We start from the raw sequence: 21,471 nt of genomic DNA, 5'->3' as shown, positions 1-21,471 counted from the left end.
ACATTCTGTCTGGTTAGTCTGTTCAAGAGGCCATTATTGTAACATTCTGTCTGGTTAGTCTGTTCAAGAGACCATTATTGTAACATTATGTCTGGTTAGTCTGTTCAAGAGGCCATTATTGTAACATTCTGTCTGGTTAGTCTGTTCAAGAGACCATTATTGTAACATTCTGTCTGGTTAGTCTGTCCAAGAGACCATTATTGTAACATTCTGTCTGGTTAGTCTGTCCAAGAGACCATTATTGTAACATTATGTCTGGTTAGTCTGTCCAAGAGACCATTATTGTAACATTCTGTCTGGTTAGTCTGTTCAAGAGGCCATTATTGTAACATTCTGTCTGGTTAGTCTGTTCAAGAGGCCATTATTGTAACATTCTGTCTGGTTAGTCTGTTCAAGAGGCCATTATTGTAACATTCTGTCTGGTTAGTCTGTTCAAGAGGCCATTATTGTAACATTCTGTCTGCTTAGGGACAGAAGACAAAGTCAAAGACCCCTAATAGGTTCCCAATATGTTCTAATAGTCAACTGAGCTTAAAGGCGTAACCTTGCGGCGCTAATGATACTTGCTATAGTACATTCATAACAAATAACCAGACTAAACTAGATACCTTGGTACTTGCTGTGATATAACCAGACTAAACTAGATACCTTGGTATTTGCTGTAGTATAACCAGACTAAACTAGATACCTTGGTACTTGCTGTAGTTTAACCAGACTAAACTAGATACCTTGGTACTTGCTGTAGTATAAACAGACTAAACTAGATACCTTGGTACTTGCTGTAGTATAAACAGACTAAACTAGATACCTTGGTACTTGCTGTAGTATAAACAGACTAAACTAAACTCAGCAAAAAAAGAAACGTCCCCTTTTCAGGACCCTGTCTATCAAAGATAATTCGTAAAAATCCAAATAACTTCACAGATCTTCAATGTAAAGGGTTTAAACACTGTTTCCATGCTTGTTCAATGAACCATAAACAATTAATGAACATGCACATGTGGAACGGTCGTTAACCTTTTGGGGATAGGGGGCAGTATTGAGAATTTTGGAAAAAATATGTTCCCATTTTTAACTGCCTCCTACACCAACTCAGAAGCTAGAATATGCATATTATTGTTCAGGTTTGGATAGAAAACACTCTGAATTTTCTAAAACTGTTTGAATGGTGTCTGTGAGTATAACAGAACTCCTATGGCAGGCAAAAACCTGACAAGGTTTCAAGCAGGAAGTACCCTGTCTGACAAGGAGTCGTGCGTCTTGCATCTTTTTATTGAAAAGTAAGGATCTTAGCTGTAACGTGACAATTCCCAGGGCTCCAATAGGCTCTCAGAGCCCGGGAAATAACTGAAGGTTTACGAGGGAGCCTCAGGCTGAAACACATTATCACCTTTTGTAAGTGGCTGCTCAGAGGACCTTTGAATGAGGCGCGTGCACGATTCGCTCCTGAGGAGAAATTTTATTCGGCTGTTTAGGCTCAATGCATATTCCCGGTCGGAATATTATCACTTATCTACGAGATAAATGGCATAAAAATTGGTTTTAAGACACTAACAGCTTACGGTAAGCAATTAAGGTCACAGTTATGAAAACGTAGGACACTAAAGAGGCCTTTCTACTGACTCTGAAAAACAGCAAAAGAAGGATGCCCAGGGTCCCTGTTCATCGTGTGAACGTGCCTTAGGCATGCTGCAAGGTGGCATGAGGACTGCAGTTGTGGCCAGGGAAATAAATTGTAATGTCCGTACTGTGAGACGCCCAAGATAGCGCTACAGGGAGACAGGACGGACAGCTGATTGTTCTTGCAGTGGCAGACCACGTGTAACAACACCTGCACAGGATCGGTACATCCGAACATCACACCTGCGGGATAGGTACAGGATGGCAACAACAACTGCCCGAGTTACACCAGGAATGCACAATCCCTCCATCAGTGCTCAGACTGTCCGCAAAAGGCTGAGAGAGGCTGGACTGAGGGCTTGTAGGCCTGTTGTAAGGCAGGTCCCCACCAGACATCACCAGCAACAACGTCGCCTATGGGCACACACCCACCGTCACTGGACCAGACAGAACTGGCAAAAAGTGCTCTTCACTGACGAGTCGTGGTTTTGTCTCACCAGGGGTGATGGTCGGATTCGCGCTTATCGTCGAAGGAATGAGCGTTACACCGAGGCCTGTACTCTGGAGCGGGATCGATTTGGAGGTGGAGGGTCTGTTATGGTCTGGGGCGGTGTATCACAGCATCATCGGACTGAGCTTGTTGTCACTGCAGGCAATCTCAATGCTGTGCGTTACAGGGAAGACATCCTCCTCCCTTATGTGGTACCTTCCTGCAGGCTCATCCAGACATGACCCTCCAGCATGACAATGCCAACAGCTATACTGCTCGTTCTGTGCGTGATTTCCTGCAAGACAGGAATGTCAGTGTTCTGCCATGGCCAGTGAAGAGCCTGGATCTCAATCCCATTGAGCACATCTGGGACCTGTTGGATCGGAGGGTGAGGGCTAGGGCCATTCCCCCCAGAAATGTCCGGGAACTTGCAGGTGCCTTGGTGGAAGAGTGGGGTAACATCTCACAGCAAGAACTGGCAAATCTGGTGCAGTCCATGAGGAGGAGATGCACTGCAGTACTTAATGCAGCTGATGGCCACACCAGATACTGACTGTTCCTTTTTATTTTTTATTTTATTTTGACCCATCCTTTGTTCAGGGACACATTATTCCATTTCTGTTAGTCACATGTCTGTGGAACTTGTTCAGTTTATGTCTAAGTTGTTGAATTTTGTTATGTTCATACAAATATTTACACATGTTAAGTTTGCTGAAAATAAATGCAGTTGACAGTGAGAGGACATTTCACTTTTTTTGCTGAGTTTAGATACCTTGGTACTTGCTCTAGTATTAACAGACTAAACTAGATACCTTGGTACTTGCCGTTTTCCATCTTTGTTGAGTCATAGTCTTCGGCTAGCCGGCGGTTCTTGGTGGAATCTGATTCGTCTGGGAAGTAAGGCTCCTCCTCCAGGCTCTCTCTGACCGGCGTCTCATTGGTCTCTTTTGACCTTTGACCTTCGGCCAGGGACTTGAGCAGAGTGAAGTCATCGTTATCTTGCTCTGGTTCCGCCTCCTTCACCTCTTTAGTCTTCATAGCAGGTTTGGTGTCTGAGGGGGAGAAGGAAATATTTAAGAGGCTATACAAAGCTTCTGCCTCTGGGGGTGCTCCTCTTGAGCCAAAAATTAGTCCACTCTATGGAGAGAAATATTGTCCAGAAAGGGCACACCTACCTTCACCCATAAATTGTATGCCTAAAACTGAGGATTTGTGTGTTTTCATCAACTAAACTTCCATAGTGTAACTTTAGATCGAGAAGCCAGCCACCAAACCACCTTGTATCAGTCTGCTGTCTTTCCTCTGCAGCTAAGCAGGGTTGGGCCTGGCTGGTTTTCCACTGCAGCTAAGCAGGGTTGGGCCTGGCTGGTTTTCCACTGCAGCTAAGCAGGGTTGGGCCTGGCTGGCTTTCCACTGCAGCTAAGCAGGGTTGGGCCTGGCTGGTTTTCCACTGCAGCTAAGCAGGGTTGGGCCTGGCTGGTTTTCCTCTGCAGCTAAGCAGGGTTGGGCCTGGCTGGCTTTCCACTGCAGCTAGGCAGGGTTGGGCCTGGCTGGTTTTCCTCTGCAGCTAAGCAGGGTTTGGCCTGGCTGGTTTTCCACTGCAGCTAAGCAGGGTTGGGCCTGGCTGGCTTTCCACTGCAGCTAAGCAGGGTTGGGCCTGGCTGGTTTTCCACTGCAGCTAAGCAGGGTTTGTCCTGGTCAATCCCTAGATGGGAGACCAGAAGGACTAGTGAAATTCAGGGTCCATATTCATAAAACATCTGGGAATAGGAGTGCTGATCTAGGATCAGTTTAGTAGTTTAGAGAAGACCTGATCCTACAGCAGCACTCCCACTCTAAGGTGCTTTATGAATACGGGGCCAGAGCCATGGGCTGCAGTAGGTGGTCTTGGAACCGTGTATTTTATTATGATCCCTATTAGCTGTTGCACATGAAACAGCTACTCTTCCTGGGGTCCACACAAAACATGAAACAGCTACTCTTCCTGGGGTCCACACAAAACATGAAACAGCTACTCTTCCTGGGGAACACACAAAACATGAAACAGCTACTCTTCCTGGGGTCCACACAAAACATGAAACAGCTACTCTTCCTGGGGTCCACACAAAACATGAAACAGCTACTCTTCCTGGGGTCCACACAAAACATGAAACAGCTACTCTTCCTGGGGTCCACACAAAACATGAAACAGCTACTCTTCCTGGGGTCCACACAAAACATGAAACAGCTACTCTTCCTGGGGAACACACAAAACATGAAACAGCTACTCTTCCTGGGGAACACACAAAACATGAAACAGCTACTCTTCCTGGGTTCCACACAAAACATGAAACAGCTACTCTTCCTGGGGTCCACACAAAACATGAAACAGCTACTCTTCCTGGGGTCCACACAAAACATGAAACAGCTACTCTTCCTGGGGTCCACACAAAACATGAAACAGCTACTCTTCCTGGGGTCCACACAAAACATGAAACAGCTACTTTTCCTGGGGTCCACACAAAACATGAAACAGCTACTCTTCCTGGGGTCCACACAAAACATGAAACAGCTACTCTTCCTGGGGAACACACAAAACATGAAACAGCTACTCTTCCTGGGGTCCACACAAAACATGAAACAGCTACTCTTCCTGGGGAACACACAAAACATGAAACAGCTACTCTTCCTGGGGAACACACAAAACATGAAACAGCTACTCTTCCTGGGGTCCACACAAAACATGAAACAGCTACTCTTCCTGGGGTCCACACAAAACATGTATATGGTGTCCAATTATAAAAAAACACCATTTTTTATATGTTAACTGTGTAGATACTTATCTAAGAAAACCAATGGTCCAAACTTCATGTCTCTATAATAATCCGTTCAAAGGTTATTTTAGTTTTTACCCTTGGAGGACGACTAAAATTAGGGTGACTGAAACAATGGAGGCCAGAGAGAGAGGCCAGGAAAATGGCATCGTATCAGCTAGGCTGGATTCATTTTTTTTTTTTTTTTTTTTAGTCATTTAGCAGACGCTCTTATCCAGAGCGACTTACAGTAGTGAATGCATACATTTCATACAATTTCATACATATCATACATTTTTTTTTTCCTGTGCTGGCCCCCCGTGGGAATCGAACCCACAACCCTGGTGTTGCAAACACCATGCTCTACCAACTGAGCTACAGGGAAGGCCACGGAATCTACTGAGCTACAGGGAAGGCCACGGATTCTGTGCATGAAGTAAGGCTCCTGGCTACCTGACATCTCACTTTACTGTTGAACTAGTCATCTTTCTTCTCCAATCTGCAGGACATAAAATAATATAGAGCTAAGATGGATAACGACATGACGTAGTATTTTCATATTTTAGTATACGCTTTTCATATTAATTCAAAATTATTGTTCTTTTTCGAAGATTTCTCACAAAAACAAGTATATCTCTGTGAAATGTCAATGAAGCACTGAGCGTATGTAACAGTGTAGATTCCGTCCCTCTCTTCGCCCCAACCCGGGCTCGAACCAGGGACCCTCTGCACACATCAACAACTGACACCCACGAAGCATCGTTACCCATCGCGCCACAAAAGCCACAGCCCTTGCAGAGCAAGGGGAACAACCACTTCAGGTCTCAGAGCTAGAGACGTCACTGATTGAAACGCTATTAGCGCGCACCACCACTAACTAACTAGCCATTTCACATCGGTTACACGTGTACCAAGCTTTTTTTATCAAAGCCTTTTACATTGAATTCAGCTCATGTCATGCTAATTTAGCCTTTTGTGACCGATGGAAATAAGTTTCAAGACGACAACCACAAAATGTTAAATACTACCCGCCCCACAGTTTGGGAACCACTGTGTTAGAGAAAGACCCCACTGAACGATTCAAACATGAATAATCATATTTGTCTGGGTAAAATGTATTTCTTTACATTTATTTATTTATTTATTTTATTTCACCTTTATTTAACCAGGTAGGCAAGTTGAGAACAAGTTCTCATTTACAACTGCGACCTGGCCAAGATAAAGCAAAGCAGTTTGACACATACAACAACACAGAGTTACACATGGAGTAAAACAAACATACAGTCAATAATACAGTAGAAAAATAAGTCTATATACAATGTGAGCAAATGAGGTGAGATAAGGGAGGTAAAGGCAATAAAAAGGCCATGGTGGCATAAGGAAAATATAATATAAGGAAGTTACATTTGATCAGCAAAGTGCATTTTCACCAACTCTTGGTAGAGTGGGTGGACATCCTACACAGTACAGAACAGTTAAAAACAAGAACAACACAAGACCATACTGCATTGAAAAAATAAGATAAAACACTTATATATTGTGAAGACATCCAAGAGACAACAAAAATTATTCTTACACACTATTCACATAGATATTCAAATGTATGTAATAACAATATTGATTGATTGCCTGTGAAGTATCCACTTGCCTGCAGACTCCACTGCTGCTTTCACATCATCTGCCTCTGCAATCTGTGGAAAATAACATAAACAGAGTAAACATTTCTGTTTTAATCATCTTCACCATAATAGCTTTGTTTGTTTACTGTTGCTCCAGTCTGGTTTGATGTGACGTTGTTGAAGTTTGAGAACTGTCCCCTCCACAGAGTCTATTTGACATGATATTAGTCTGAAGATAGCATGGTGGATAGTTTAGAGAGAGAGAGAGAGAGAGAGAGAGGAGAGAGAGTTTACCTGCTCCTGGATTGGTCTCTCCTCAGTCAGTCGTCTGTTGTAAACTACAGCTTTATCTGAAGGGAAAATAAACCCACATAATAATAATACTACTAATCATCTTTATTATTATCATCATCAGCATTATCATCGTCATAATCAACATCATCATCATCATCAGCATTGTCATCGTCATAATCAACATCATCATCCGCATCATCATTGTTATCATCATCCTCATCGTCTTCATCATCATCATCACCACCACCACCATTCACTATCACATCATCTGAGACATCTAAAACGTGTAATTTAGGTAGAAACAAATGTAAGACCAGCTAGCCTGACTGCTTCAATCAGAGCCTTAAAAAACTATCTTAAATCAGTGTTAGAAGAAAGTTTCTCCTATGAACGACAGAGAAAGACACTGACTTGAATTTGAGGGGTCCAGCATCATCAGGGTATTTTTAAGATATGCCTGCTTGGACATGTGGGCCAAGTGTTTTCATTTACTTTGTGTAATTTTGGTTCATATGGTTTATTGATGAGAAAGAGGGTACAGTCTAGGGCTACAGTGAGTCCCAACTCCCGACCCGACCGGACACAGCAGGGTCATAATCGGTTTAACAAACAAAAGATAAACTGCGTTGGAAATAGAACGCAATCGGCCTTACATCGCATGCAACCGACCAACGTCACAAACTCTTTGTTTATTTGTTCTTTTCCTGCTCTATTTCACTGTTATTTCCTACTCTATTTTTACTTGAATTAGCTTGTTTTATATATAATGTTGAAACATATTTTTAAAACGTGAAAAGGGTTTAAATATAGCCTGGCCTAGTTAAAATGTACTTTAAAAGTGGGCTATAGACCTAGCGAACCAAAAAATATTCACACTGAAACCAGTCACCACAGATGTAGACTACCAGCAGGCCATGTACTCACCATCCTCGGCAGGTGTGGGGAAAGCAGAAATCTGGGAGACAGTCACAGCAAAAATCCCGAGCAGAAGGAGTACTCCCATTCCTTTGGACGCCATTCTGAAATAAAATATCCACTCAATCGGTGGCTGTAGGCTATTTTCCGCTGGTTATAGCTGTCTTGGGGGTGTTGTGTTGTGTGGATGATCCAACCGACGATAGCGGTCACAAACTGCTGGATGTTTGGACAGCTCTGCTCTTCCCTGCTGGTGGTGCTGAAACTGACAACAGGGCTGCGCTTGGACTCTACCCGCTCTGGCTGTTCCTTGGGCGGGGAGGGGCTCTTCAAATCTCCGCTCTCCTCTGGTGCTGTTGGAGCTGTTAACGACCTGCGGTGCTGAAACCAGGACACTCGCTATAATTAACACGAGATAGATAAACTGCCAGGCTCGTAGTCTATAAACTCCGTGTGAGCTGTAGTGAACTCACCTGCCGTATGCCGATGGTAGCTACCCGAAACAACACGATCTCTCTCTCTCTCTCTCTCTCTCTCTCTCTCTCTCTCGGTCAGACCAAACCGTGAAGGAGGAGAACAAAACGAGTATCCGCCCCTGATTGTGCGTCCTGTACTGGACGCCTTAGCTTTTTATAGTCGATCTCTACTGTGGGCTGTCCCATTTTACCCCGTTGGAATTAGATACATCCATACATACACAACAAGTCAACATGGTTGTGCCCAGAGCAGTGTTGTGTTTCAGATGTTTTCCATGTTCCTCAGCCCCAGTTAATCTCCTGCTTTACGTGCCTTATGCTTCAGATGAATATACATGCTGTCTGCTGATTGGACAGAGCTGTCTTAATGGGACTAAATCTTTGAGTAGCGTGAACATGCTGAGCAGTGTGTTATCAGTTGTCCATTGAGGAACAGCACACTTAGTAAAGGACAATTGCTACATGCTCAGGGCATTGTTCTCTGTCTGTCTGTCTGTCTGTCTGTCTGTCTGTCTGTCTGTCTGTCTGTCTGTCTGTCTGTCTGTCTGTCTGTCTGTCTGTCTGTCTGTCTGTCTGTCATATCCCTCAGTGCAGTGGCCCTTATCTCATTCTCTCTCCCCTGCTCTGCCCTTTCACTGTCTCCTCTTTCAATTTACATTTAAGGGCTTTATTGGCATGGGAAACGTATGTTTACATTACCATAGCAAGTGAAATAGATAATAGATCTCTGTCTCTCCTCTTTCTCTGTCTCTCTTCTTTCACTGCTCTCCTATTGATTACACCTGACCCCCCCCACACCTGTAATCTGATCTAGCCCCTGAGCTGCAGTACTCTCTGTAGTAGTCACTGCATGACACTACTCACATACACATAGAACACAAATCATACACCCATACATACCATACAGTCATACACAGAATGTCAACTCACTGGTCTAATTCTAATTTATACTGCAGTTATCACCTTTTAATAGTCCTACTGTAGTATCACATCTTTTATCAAACCTACTGCAGTTATCACCTTTAATCAAACCTACTGCAGTTATCACCTTTAATCAAACCTACTGCAGTTATCACCTTTTATCAAATCTACTGCAGTTATCACCTTTTATCAAATCTACTGCAGTTATCACCTTTTGGACTACATATTGTAGATAGGCCTATTCTCTTGTTTTGGAGGCTGGAACAGAGTGGGTGTGTTTTCTCTCCTCTGCGGTGTGTTATGGGATGCCCAGACTAAAGACTATAGTGTTTCCTGTTCTGTTTCCTGCCTGTCTCAGTAGTCTCACATCACCACTAACCACAGCTAACACATTACTGGCTCTGGGACTGAGATGGGAGATCTCTCTCAGAGGAGGAGAGGAATGAGAGGAGGAGGATAAATAAGAAAAGGAGGTGAAGGTAGAGGAGGGAGATGAGAGAAAGGACACAGAAGATGAAGAGTTGTAGGAGGCAGATGAGGAGCAGGATGCAGATGAGGAGCAGGAGGCAGATGAGGAGCAGGAGGCAGATGAGGAGCAGGAGGTAGATGATGAGCAGGAGGTAGATGAGGAGCAGGAGGTAGATGAGGAGCAGGAGGTAGATGAGGAGCAGGAGGCAGATGAGGAGCAGGAGGTAGATGAGGAGCAGGAGGTAGATGAGGAGCAGGAGGTAGATGAGGAGCAGGAGGCAGATGAGGAGCAGGAGGTAGATGAGGAGCAAGAGGTAGATGAGGAGCAAAAGGCAGATGAGGAGCAGGAGGTAGATGATGAGCAGGAGGTAGATGAGGAGCAGGAGGTAGATGAGGAGCAGGAGGTAGATGAGGAGCAGGAGGCAGATGAGGAGCAGGAGGTAGATGAGGAGCAGGAGGTAGATGAGGAGCAGGAGGTAGATAAGGAGCAGGAGGCAGATGAGGAGCAGGAGGTAGATGAGGAGCAAGAGGTAGATGAGGAGCAAAAGGCAGATGAGGAGCAGGAGGTAGATGAGGAGCAGGAGGTAGATGAGGAGCAGGAGGCAGATGAGGAGCAGGAGGTAGATGAGGAGCAAGAGGTAGATGAGGAGCAAAAGGCAGATGAGGAGCAGGAGGTAGATGAGGCGCAGGAGGCAGATGAGGAGCAGGAGGCAGATGAGGAGCAAAAGGTAGATGAGGAGCACGAGGCAGATGAGGAGCAGGAGGTAGATGAGAGGAGAAGGTAGATGAGAAGAGATGGTAGAAGATGACTGGTTCCCAACATGATAATGCTCTTCCTCTCTACAGCACCATATGTATCAAAGCTTAGCTACCATGTCCCTGTGATCAGTGTGTGTCTACTGCCCTCTAGTGTGCTTTATGTCAGTGTCAGAAGGCCCTGGTTCTCCTGTTGTCCCAAGTCAGCAGTCCACATAGTGTGGGGTTGACACTGTCATTATGGGACATTCAGTATGGATGAGGTATGAAGCATGAGTCACTCAGTGAAAGTCTGCATGCTGTATGTGTGCTGAGGGCTCCTGAGTGGCGCAGCGGTCTAAGGCACTGCATCTCAGTGCAAGAGGCATCAGTACAGTCCCTGGTTTGAATCCAGGCTGTATCACATCTGCCCTGATTGGTAGTCCCATAAGGCGGTGCAACATTGACCCAGCATCGTCCAGGTTTGGCCGGGGTAGGCTGTCATTGTAAATAAGAATTTGTTCTTAACTGACTTGCCTGGTTAAATAAAGGTAACATTTTTTTATCATACTACTGTACGTAAAAGAAAACTAAATGAGCATAACATTCTGTCATTTTAAAGCATACTCAATGTTGAGAAGTTTCACATACTGGTAGTCCTACCACAAAATGTTCTATTCTCACTTAACCATGCTGCCTACTAACGTAGCATGGTGGTTCATCATAGCCCTGCCTTGCATTAGGTGCACAACTTCCTTCCTGTTTCCTGACGATATTGAAACCATCAAACCTTTCTCATGGGGATCTGCGAGCATCTAATTGTAAGTATTAGGATATGTAATGTATGTATTATGATTATGGGGTTATAGAGATAAATGTTTCAAATGTTGCTCTGGGGTGCCACAGTACATGTAATACTTTATATGTAGTACGTTATATGTATTGTGATCATGTTTTACATACTTAATACAATATGTTTCCTGTTCCTTTTACTTGTCTGTCTCAGCAGTCAGGTTGTGTCCCAAATGGCACCCTATTCCCTATACAGTTTACTACACAGATCCCTATGGGCCCTTATCAAAAGTAGTAGAACATATAGGCTAGGGAATAAGGTGCCATTAGGGACGTAGCCTCAGATCACTACCATGGTCAACACATACACATACACATACTGTAAACTGCACTGCTCTGAGACTGGTATGGTGGAACTCTGAGGGTTCATCTCAAACTATACCCTACTACACCTCATAATATAGTGCACTGCTTTTGACCATATCACATAGCACCACGATGTAGAGCACTGTTCTCCACCAGGAAGTAGCAACTGTTGAGGTCTTTCATATAAGCTCCTGAGACCCAGCAATCCATTTTGGTTCTCTCTAGTAGACATCAGTTATTGGTCAGTATCTCTGAGGCCATACAAACCACTGTATTAAGTGTGGAGGTGTGACCGTGACAACTTTATCTTCCTGGTTCTTAAAAAAAATGTCTGCCATCAAAATAAGCACATTTATGGATATTTGAAAAGAGTTTGTAGTTATTAATGATCATTTTGGTGATTTTGATATTCAAATTGTTTCTAGTAAGTGAATATCTCAGGAATAATTAAGTGAGTTGTCAGGACTGTATAATATTTTCACATTAAATAAGAGCTTATCAAGAAATGTCCTCTGTAGTGGCCACCCTGATGCCCCAACTGTGTTTTTCATATACTCTACCTGTAATGTTATTTGTTTCATGTTTCTGTCCTAATGACCACTACAAAGGACAATTTTGCACTTACAATAAAACATACAGTAAAAATATTTGTTCAAATACATTTCTTGGTAAGATGTTTTTTTCTACTTCACAAAAGCACTAATGTAAAACATGTTATGTACATTTTTTTTTATTACAAAACATTTATTCTGGGTCTCAGCAAGATATGCATAGAAATATAATTAGTAATTTTCTATAGATGTAAGTACCAGTAGCCGCCACTTGATAATAGTCAGTACCACATTCTTTAAAAAATACTGACCTCTAGTGTCAACTTGAAGTAAGTGTGATAGATCAGAGTAGTTTCACTTTCACTTTTGGAGACAAAAGCCAAAGATTATGATAACCAACCCAAGATAGAAAAGCAGTGTTGTTTATATTGGGAGCCAATAAAGCACAGTGGGCAGAACAGGCAAGTTGGTGGGTAGAGCCAAGTACAAGCTAGCGAGATCCTAGTTGCCAAATTTAAGACGTATTTGCGTTCCACTTGACATCCTCTCTTCACCATATTTGATGGTTAGTGGAAGTCCGCACCAGATGCTTCAGATTTTTACCCAATAGGACCTATTTGAGTTTCCCCTTTCATCTGTGACTACAGTTTACAACCTCTTCCTGCCTTGCAGTGGAACCACGTTATTTTATTCCTCATTCTTCCTGCCTTTCCCCAAAGTCAATCTTGAAACTAGGTCCTTCTCAGTTGTTCTGCATGCAAAGTGAAAGTTGAGAACCGACTGTAAACTTGAGCATCAGGCAGAGTAGAGTTTCAGTTGATCTTTGTTCCTTTCTCCCTTTATGTTTGCATGGATACATTATCCCAATCCAACCTGAACTTTGAAATGTTACTCTCTCTCCCCAGCCCAGTCTGTGCCACACGATGACATACTTTAAACTATATTGTGATAAAGTTTGACATGACAGCCTGTCTGTCTTTGATCTCAGGGTAAAGAGGTCATCATGATTACTGGGACAGGTTGTTGGTGTGTGACTCTCCTGCTTCTCCTGCACAGAGCAGACTCTGGTACAGTACCCTCACATTCTCTCATTGTGGTTGTGGTTTTGTGTGTGTGTGTGAGTGTGTGTGTGTGTGTGTGTGTATATATGTGTGTGTGTGTATATATATGTGTGTGTGTGTGTGTGTATATATGTGTGTGTGTGTGTGTGTATATATATGTGTGTGTGTGTGTGTGTGTGTGTGTGTGTGTGTGGTGTGTGTGTGTGTGTGTGTGGTGTGTGTGTGTGTGTGTGTGTGTGTATATGTGTGTGTGTGTATATGTGTGTGTGTGTGTGTGTGTGTATATGTGTGTGTGTGTGTGTGTGTGTGTGTGTGTGTGTGTGTGGTGTGTGTGTGTGTGTGTGTCTGTGTGTGTGTGTATATGTGTGTGTGTGTGTATATGTGTGTGTGTGTGTGTGTGTGTGTGTGTGTGTGTGTGTGTGTGTGTGTGTGTGTGTGTGTGATATACTCCTGACCATCACGTGTATATGAGGATATACAGTTGAAGTTGGAAGTTTACATACACCTCAGCCAAATACATTTAAACTCAGTTTATCACAATTCCTGACATTTAATCCTAGTAAAAATTCCCTGTCGTAGGTCAGTTAGGAACACCACTTTATTTTAAGAATGTGAAATGTCAGAATAATAGTAGAGAGAATTATTTATTTCAGCTCTGATTTCTTTCATCACATTCCCAGTGGGTCAGAAGTTTACATACACTCAATTATTAGCATTGCCTTTAATTAGCATTGCCTTTAAATTGTTTAACTTGGGGCAAACGTTTCGGGTAGCCTTCCACAAGCTTCCCACAATAAGTTGGGTGAAATTTGACCCATTCCTCCTGACAGAGCTGGTGTAACTGAGTCAGGTTTGTAGGCATCCTTGCTCACACAGGCTTTTTCAGTTCTGCCCACAACTTCTCTATAGGATTGAGGTTAGGGCTTTGTGATGGCCACTCCAATACTTTGACCTTGTTGTCTTTAAGTCATTTTGCCACAACTTTGGAAGTATGCTTGGGGTCATTGTCCATTTGGAAGACCCATTTGCGACCAAACTTTAACTTCCTGACTGATGTCTTAAGATGTTGCTTCAATATATCCACATCATTTTCCTACCTCATGATGCCATCTATTTTGTGAAGTGCACCAGTCCCTCCTGCAGCAAACCCCCCCCCACAACATGATGCTGCCACCCCCGTGCTTCACGGTTGGGATGGTGTTCTTCGGCTTGCAAGCGTCCCCCTTTTTCCTCCAAACATAACAATGGTCATTATGGCCTAACAGTTCTATTTTTGTTTCATCAGACCAGAGTCAGACTTTTCTCCAAAAAGTACGATCTTTGTCCCCATGTGCAGTTGCAAACCGTAGTCTGGCTTTTTTTATGGCGGTTTTGGAGCAATGGCTTCTTCCTTGCTGAGCGGTCTTTCAGGTTATGTCGATATAGGACTCATTTTACTGTGGATATAGATACTTTTGTACCTGTTTCCTCCAGCATCTTCACAAGGTCCTTTGCTGTTGTTCTGGGATTGATTTGCACTTTTCGCACCAAAGTACGCTCATCTCTAGGAGACAGAACGCGTCTCCTTCCTGAGCGATATGACAGCTGCGTGGTCCCATGGTGTTTATACTTGCATACTATTGTTTGTACAGATGAACGTGGTACCTTCAGGCGTTTGGAAATTGCTCCCAAGGATGAACCAGACTTGTGGAGGTCTACCATTTTTTTTTCTGAGGTCTTGGCTGATTTCTTTGGATTTTCCCATAATGTCAAGAAAAGTTTGAAGGTAGGCCTTGAAATACATCCACAGGTACACCTCCAATTGACTCAAATGATGTCAATTAGCCTATCAGAAGCTTCTAAAGCCATGACATCCTTTTCTGGAGATTTCCAAGCTGTTTAAAGGCACAGTCAACACAGCGTAAACTTCTGACCCACTGGAATTGTGATACAGTGAATTATAAGTGAAATAATCTGTCTGTAAACAATTGTTGGAAAAATTACTTGTGTCATGAACAAAGTAGATGTCCTGACCGACTTGCCAAAACTATAGTTTGACAAGAAATGTGTGGAGTGGTTGAAAAACGAGTTTTAATGTAAACTTCCCACTTCAACTGTACATGATAGTTGTTGTGGCACGTGAGTACATGAGTACATGAGTATGACTTGCACCAACATGTGTCTTTAGTGAGGCTTGTACAATCTGAGTGGTTGATTCTCTCTCCAGAAAGGTTTGAGGTTCTTGGTCCGACTCGTGCCATTGTTGCTGTGGCTGGTGATGACATCATTCTGCCCTGTTATATAAAACCCAACATCAGCGCTGAGGACATGAGAGTTGACTGGTTCAGAGTCAACCTCCCAGACCCTCAGCCAAACATTCGAGTCCATCTCTACCAAGATGGCAGAGACAAATTCCATGATCAGATCAGCTCCTATGAGGGAAGGACATCATTGTTTAAAGAGGAACTGAAGAAGGGCAACACCTCTTTGAAACTGACCAGGGTTCAAGGCACTGATGATGGACATTACAAATGTCTTGTTCAGTCTAAGACCTATTATGATGATGCCACCATTCAAGTCTACATAACAGGTGAATTTATTTACCCATAAATACAACAACCCACCTCTGTTCCTTCAAGTTCTAGATTATGTTCCCAATCTCAGCAATACTTCATCTCCAGTCTCCCTTTGTGTCTGTAGCTATAGGATCCAAGCCAGAGGTTTCCATTGAGGGACAGAAAGGAGGGATGGGTCTGCTGTGTGTATCTAAAGGCTGGTTCCCTGAGCCTGAGTTGGAGTGGCTGGACAGTGAAGGGGTCACTCTGTCTGCTGGACCTTCAGAGACAGACAGGGACGATGAGGGATTCTACATAGTCAAACTAAAGTCCATCGTAAACGAGACTGACATCAACCGCTTTACCTGTAGAGTCAGACATAGCCAGCTCCATGAGGTGATGGAGACAGGGTTTCACATCCCTAGTGAGTAACATCATATTATTGTTTAGCTGATATGAAACACTTAGTGTTTTATATGCTGTTGTATTACAAAGGCTGCGTAACAAACATAAATAGGACAGTTGGATACAAGTTTGTCAACATTTTTAGAACTCTTAAGTATTCTAATGTCAAAATGAAACCACATTGATTTTGAAGATCCAGCTGTATGCCTCCACCTCAAATGAATGGAAAAGATCAGCACAACATTAAACCAGGTAAACCAGGATATTAGATGGTGCTCATGTTTTCCATTCATTTGGCATTGAGGCATATTGCTGGATCTATACACTGATGTCATGTGACGTGGTTTCATTTTGACATTAGTCTGCAATTGAGGTCTTTAAACATCTGACAAAAATTTCATTTATGAGTGAAATGTCCCTTTAATATTATTTGGTAGCGGTGGTTAGCATGGCACTAATCTCAATTGATTTGTGTCTTGTAGGTGAGCTGATCCTTGTTCATGAAGAGGCATGGAGAATACCCTTCACACTGATTGTCTTTATGGGCATTGTTGCCATATTAGCTTTCACTATTTGGCAGTGGAATGGTTTGCGCAATGATTATGGTAATAGAAGACTGATTTCATCTTTTTTTGACTGAATGTATTTACATTCAGTGCAGTTTACAGAGTGACATACACAAGGACTTGGGTACTAGAACCGAAAGGTTGCCAGTTCGTATCCCCGAGCCGACAAGGTGAAAATCTTTGCAGATCTGCTCTTGAGCAAGGCACTTATTGCACCAGGGTTGTTCTTGTATTTTCTCCACAAAAATACTTGTTTTTTTAATATAAGGTTTATTTAAATCTCAGTGCATTGTTTACCTGAAGCACATAAGTGTAACTTCTTCCTTCATGGAAATAACTTTTTCCAAAAAGATCTTGAGTAGGTCATTTTGTGGACCTTTCCTCTAACTGTTATCTATTTCCATGTCTGTAGATATATCCAAAGTTAAACACATTCAAGAGCTAGGTAAGTAGTGTCTTACTGTCAAACATGCAGTTTTGTCCTCCAGAAACTGAACTTCATTAGAGAAAACATGAAGGTTCTTGTGTTCATTAAGTATGTTCTCTCTAATGTCTCTCTTTTTAATGTGTCCAGAGCAAGTTAAAAATGAACACAGTCTTCAGTTGAGTAAGTAGTGTCTAACAGTCCTATGCATCAATGTGTAAAAGTTTACTTTTCATAATTTTCTCCTGCATGGATGTAAGATGTCTACAAAGCAAGTTCAATATGTCAACACTTTTAAGCTGAGTAAGTCGTGTCCAACTGTCCTATGGATCAGCGTAATTTTTTATTGGGATCCCAAACAATAATTGGAGACAAACAATTCCCAACACATGAATATGTTACAGAAATGAATAGCAGTACAACAGCTAGTTTTATGGATTTAAAATCATTACATATTTCTCATTAATGCTTTTTAACACATTATTTCCACTGTCCCCCATCCCCCTGCCACACAATTCATTTAATTAATTGTTCACCATTAAGAATGTTTTAATTGACTTTAATTCATCTGTTTGTCTGCAGAGATACTTGCTGATCAGCTGGGTAAGTAGGAGCTATACATGTTGCATTACTAGACCCTTATGGTCAATATACAATACATACATACATATTCAAAGGAAGGGTTCTCCAACCCTCCTGTAGGTTTTTGATCCAACCTTAATTTTAACAAACCTAAATCAACTTATCAAGAAGCGAATTATTAAAATCAGTCTCACTAGGGTTGGAGTGAAAACCTACAGGACATTAGCTCTTCAGGAACAGGGTTGGAGAGCCTGCGCAATTCCCATTTCCATTGCGCAAATATGCAAATAGCACAAAGATTAGTAATAATTATTAGGTAAAATATTACTATATTGGAAATATTTTGTGTTCACACAAAGAATGCTATTTTGTTTCCTTTTTTTATTTGAAAATGTTCACACTTTAATTAACAGGAATTATAATTTGTTTTACTTGTTTAATTTACCCACAGATTTTGTCAACATGAAGGGGAGTCCAGGTAAATTAATGACACTGAATTATTTCAAATAGATTAGATCACATCATACTGTTGTTTGCAGGTATACTGTATTATGGAAGAGTGATTATTTTTTACACCTTGCACTTAGCATATGTGTTTGGTTCTGAACTTGCATTAAAAAATCAATCTCACTTTATCAATAAAGTTTAGAGATGGAGATTTGTATAGTATACAGTATACTCTACTGTAACATTATATTACCATAGTTTCTGGTATCTCCCAGGTCTCCCCCAAATCTGACAAACTCTTTCTCTGTACTATAGAACTTGAAACCATCAGAAGACATTTAGGTCAGTGTGGAATACTCTCCAGTCCATCCACCTAGAGTTTTACATGGACACTAATATCTTCACATACTGGTATTACTTGAAATACCACACATTCACATCTGTAATATACTGTATGTTTTTATCAACAACAACCTACAGGCTATATATGTCCACAGTAATGTACTGTGCAGCAAAACCTGAAGTAAAGTTTGTTTTTCAAAATAATTATAATAAATTGTATGTTTCTCTCAACAGTGGATGTGACTCTAGATCCTGATACAGCACATCCCCAACTCATCCTGTCTGAAGACAGGAAAGAAGTTAGATGTGGAGACATATGGCAGCATCTCCCTTACAATCCAACGAGGTTTGATACTTGTGTCAGTGTCCTGGGAAAGGAGGGTTTCTCCTCAGGGAGATTCTACTATGAGGTTCAGGTGAAGGGGAAGACAAGTTGGACTATAGGAGTGGTCAGAGAGTCCATCAACAGGAAAGGGAAGATTATAGTGAGCCCAGAGAATGGATACAGGACACTGTGGCTGAGAAATGGAGAGTACAAGGCTCTCTCTGGCCCCTCTGTCACTCTCTCCCCGAGAGAGAAGCCCCAGAAGGTGGGGGTGTTTGTTGATTATGAGGAGGGTCAGGTCTCCTTCTATAATGTGGAGGCCAAGTCTCATATCTACTCTTTCACTGGCTACACCTTCCATAAGAAACTTTATCCATACTTTGGCCCCTGTCTTATTGACGGAGGTAAAAACTCAGCCCCACTGATCATCACTCCTGTAGATCACTGACTGACTGACTTTCATATCAAACATTGAAATACTGTTAACATTTGTGTGTGTGCATGTCAGACTACCAAACTTGTGTGTGGGTGTGGATAGGTGTGTGTGTGCGTATATGTGTGTGTGTGCAAGCATATGTGAGTTTGCGTACATGCGTGTTTGTCTGCAAGTGCATGAGTGTGTTACTCACAGTTTGAATTCATTATAGCATACCAACAGAGAGGGAATTCACACCTTGTATAATTTCTATTGAATGTCATCCTATGGTTTCCATGTTGTCTCCATATAGCCTTATTATACAGTATGTAAGCCTAATGTATTCACATATTCTGAACATCAGTCTGGTCATATTAAACCTATTTGAACTTAATCGGCTTCATTCAAACTTGAAATAAAATCTAAATCAAACATGTCAGCATATAAATGACTTTGTCAACCGTAAACCCCCCTGAATCAAATCATTCCAAAGTATTGGCTGTTGTTGGTGAGGTAGAGTAATTAACTACTCAAAAAGGCTGCTCCTGATTGGCAGTGACATGTGTTGGTCTTTCTCAGGGGGCCTATCAGATATTTCCTCACTCAGGTCACGTAACATAAATTACTAATTCAGGCTGGAGTTAAATCAGGAAGAGACAACATCATAATCAATTAATAACAGATCAATCAACTCTGGTCACAGTCCCGGGGAGTGGGTCTGGGAGGGCTAGTGTGTGTGTCTGTGTTTGTCCGTTTGTGCCTGCATGTGTGTGTGTGTGTGTGTATTTATAGACTGTGTCTAATGTGTGGTAAGAAACTAAGTGTCAGTTCGTCTGCATCCGTGTCAATGCTCATCGGATGTCCTGGCCCTTACCCCATAGGCTCTGTAGACAGTATTGAATGAATAGCTATAAGGAATATGTTTTTCCCAACACATGATGTGCTTTCCCCTCTACAACTCAACGTCCTGTCTACCATGACCAAAGATACAGTAAATGAAGACAGTTCACTCAGGCCATTTACCATTTCAAATGTATTTTATGGTCTACTTAAAGGAAAAATCCACCCAAAACCACTAATTCCTATAAATTACAGTGTTAAATTAGAGAACAATATTTTTTGTGAACAAATGTTAATTTTGGCATTATAATAAGGTCGGTAGCAACATGTGAAAAACGTTGTGTCTGTTGCAGCTCGAGTTGACTACAAAATCCACAATGTAATGCTCTCTCTATGGGCTGGCTAGCTAGCTAGCAAACGTAGCTACACACAATAATATCAAAGACAATGTGAGCATGTGAAGTAGCTAGTTAGCTGTAAAATCGCCTAAACAAATTGCACTATCAATTTAGGAGTCAACAATGTCACCATGTTCAACCTCCAGATCGATGTGCCTCACAGAGTTGAGTCAAAGGCAGAGATACTTTTGAGGAGATGGGAAATTCCATTGGAATCACATTGTGTATGTCGCCCATGTATGTTGCCCATGTACGTCAACGTGCCATGCTGTGCATTCTGGGTGATTCTGGGATAAGGAGAGCTCTCCTTCAAGGAGTGAATGGGAGTGAATTGGGTGCTATCTCTAAAACCCAACATGAGCATGAATTTTGTCAAGAAGAAGTACAACATTACAAATATTTTCCTAGATGTGAGATAATTAACTTGATATCTGTAATAGTGTATAGCTTTGGAATCGTGACATTACATACATGAAGCGCACATTTTGGCATTTGCTGTATGATTGATGAGAAAGTCCATATTGCAAATGTACGGTCCCTTACTAGACGTCCACGAACGTTTGTAAAAATTGCGGACGGCGGCGGGCCGTGCACCGGGGCCGGATCTTCCGGTAAGTCATCGAACGAAGTCTCTCGGACGTTCGGTTTCCGTTTAATAAAATGTTTAAATTTTGGTCATTTTTCACCTGTCCCGGAAAATACCAGCAGAGGGCTAATGGATCATATTGCAAATGTACAAAACATCACCAATCACGACGTGGCCTTTTCTCCTAAACGGAAAAGTCTTTGAATACGAAACTTGACGAGCATAGGTTTGGCATAATGGGCAGTTGGCCCCGAACAAGACCGAGTTGAGGCCTCAACGCTTTTTGAGTTAACTTGTTATGGATAGGGGGCAGTATTTTCACGGCCGGATAAAAAACGTACCCGATTTAATCTGGTTATTACTCCTGCCCAGAAACTAGAATATGCATATAATTAGTAGCCTTGGATAGACTCCAACACTCCAAAGTTTCTAAAACTGTTTGAATGGTGTCTGTGAGTATAACAGAACTCAAATGGCAGGCCAAAACCTGAGAAGATTCTGTACAGG

The 21,471-nt window shown here is 42.2% G+C and overlaps 2 protein-coding genes across 4 annotated transcripts in view; one reads left to right on the top strand and one right to left on the bottom strand.

Moving 5' to 3' along the window:
- The window catches only part of LOC115203368 (secretogranin-3-like), a 36,898-nt gene extending 28,413 nt beyond the window's left edge, over window positions 1–8,485 (bottom strand). Inside the window, exons 1-5 of one of the 3 annotated variants that reach the window (XM_029768008.1) lie at window positions 8,204–8,484; window positions 7,740–8,111; window positions 6,816–6,871; window positions 6,551–6,593; window positions 2,923–3,162 (exon numbers count right to left, since the gene is read on the bottom strand). In XM_029768008.1, the coding sequence (XP_029623868.1) occupies window positions 2,923–3,162; window positions 6,551–6,593; window positions 6,816–6,871; window positions 7,740–7,833 (433 nt within the window). In that variant the 5' untranslated portion in view covers window positions 7,834–8,111; window positions 8,204–8,484. Of the gene's footprint in view, window positions 1–2,922; window positions 3,163–6,550; window positions 6,594–6,815; window positions 6,872–7,739 lie in introns of all 3 variants that reach the window. The other 2 variants (XM_029768009.1, XM_029768007.1) reach the window with 2 other exon arrangements.
- Window positions 8,486–11,069: 2,584 nt separating this feature from the next.
- LOC115203367 (butyrophilin subfamily 1 member A1) lies at window positions 11,070–19,584 on the top strand. The gene is made up of 11 exons (XM_029768006.1): window positions 11,070–11,151; window positions 13,028–13,106; window positions 15,307–15,669; window positions 15,780–16,058; window positions 16,522–16,644; window positions 17,018–17,050; window positions 17,180–17,212; window positions 17,612–17,632; window positions 18,063–18,089; window positions 18,374–18,400; window positions 18,635–19,584. The coding sequence occupies exons 1-11, from the start codon at window positions 11,128–11,130 to the stop codon at window positions 19,171–19,173; spliced, it is 1,548 nt and encodes a 515-aa protein (XP_029623866.1). The 5' UTR covers window positions 11,070–11,127; the 3' UTR covers window positions 19,174–19,584.
- The last annotated feature ends 1,887 nt before the right edge of the window (window positions 19,585–21,471 follow it).

Source organism: Salmo trutta, chromosome 12, assembly GCF_901001165.1.
Source record: "Salmo trutta chromosome 12, fSalTru1.1, whole genome shotgun sequence".
Classification (NCBI taxonomy): Eukaryota; Metazoa; Chordata; class Actinopteri; order Salmoniformes; family Salmonidae; genus Salmo; species Salmo trutta.
Note: the sequence above shows the minus strand (reverse complement) of the source record. Positions and strands in the feature narration are given on the sequence as shown.

Excerpts from the sequence above, each read along its gene's own strand:
- LOC115203367 (XM_029768006.1), top strand. The coding sequence starts at position 11,128 with ATGGGGATCTGCGAGCATCTAATT. Across the intron at positions 13,107-15,306 it reads CCTGCACAGAGCAGACTCTG|AAAGGTTTGAGGTTCTTGGT; the intron begins GTACAGTACCCT and ends TTCTCTCTCCAG. Across the intron at positions 17,051-17,179 it reads TAAACACATTCAAGAGCTAG|AGCAAGTTAAAAATGAACAC; the intron begins GTAAGTAGTGTC and ends TAATGTGTCCAG.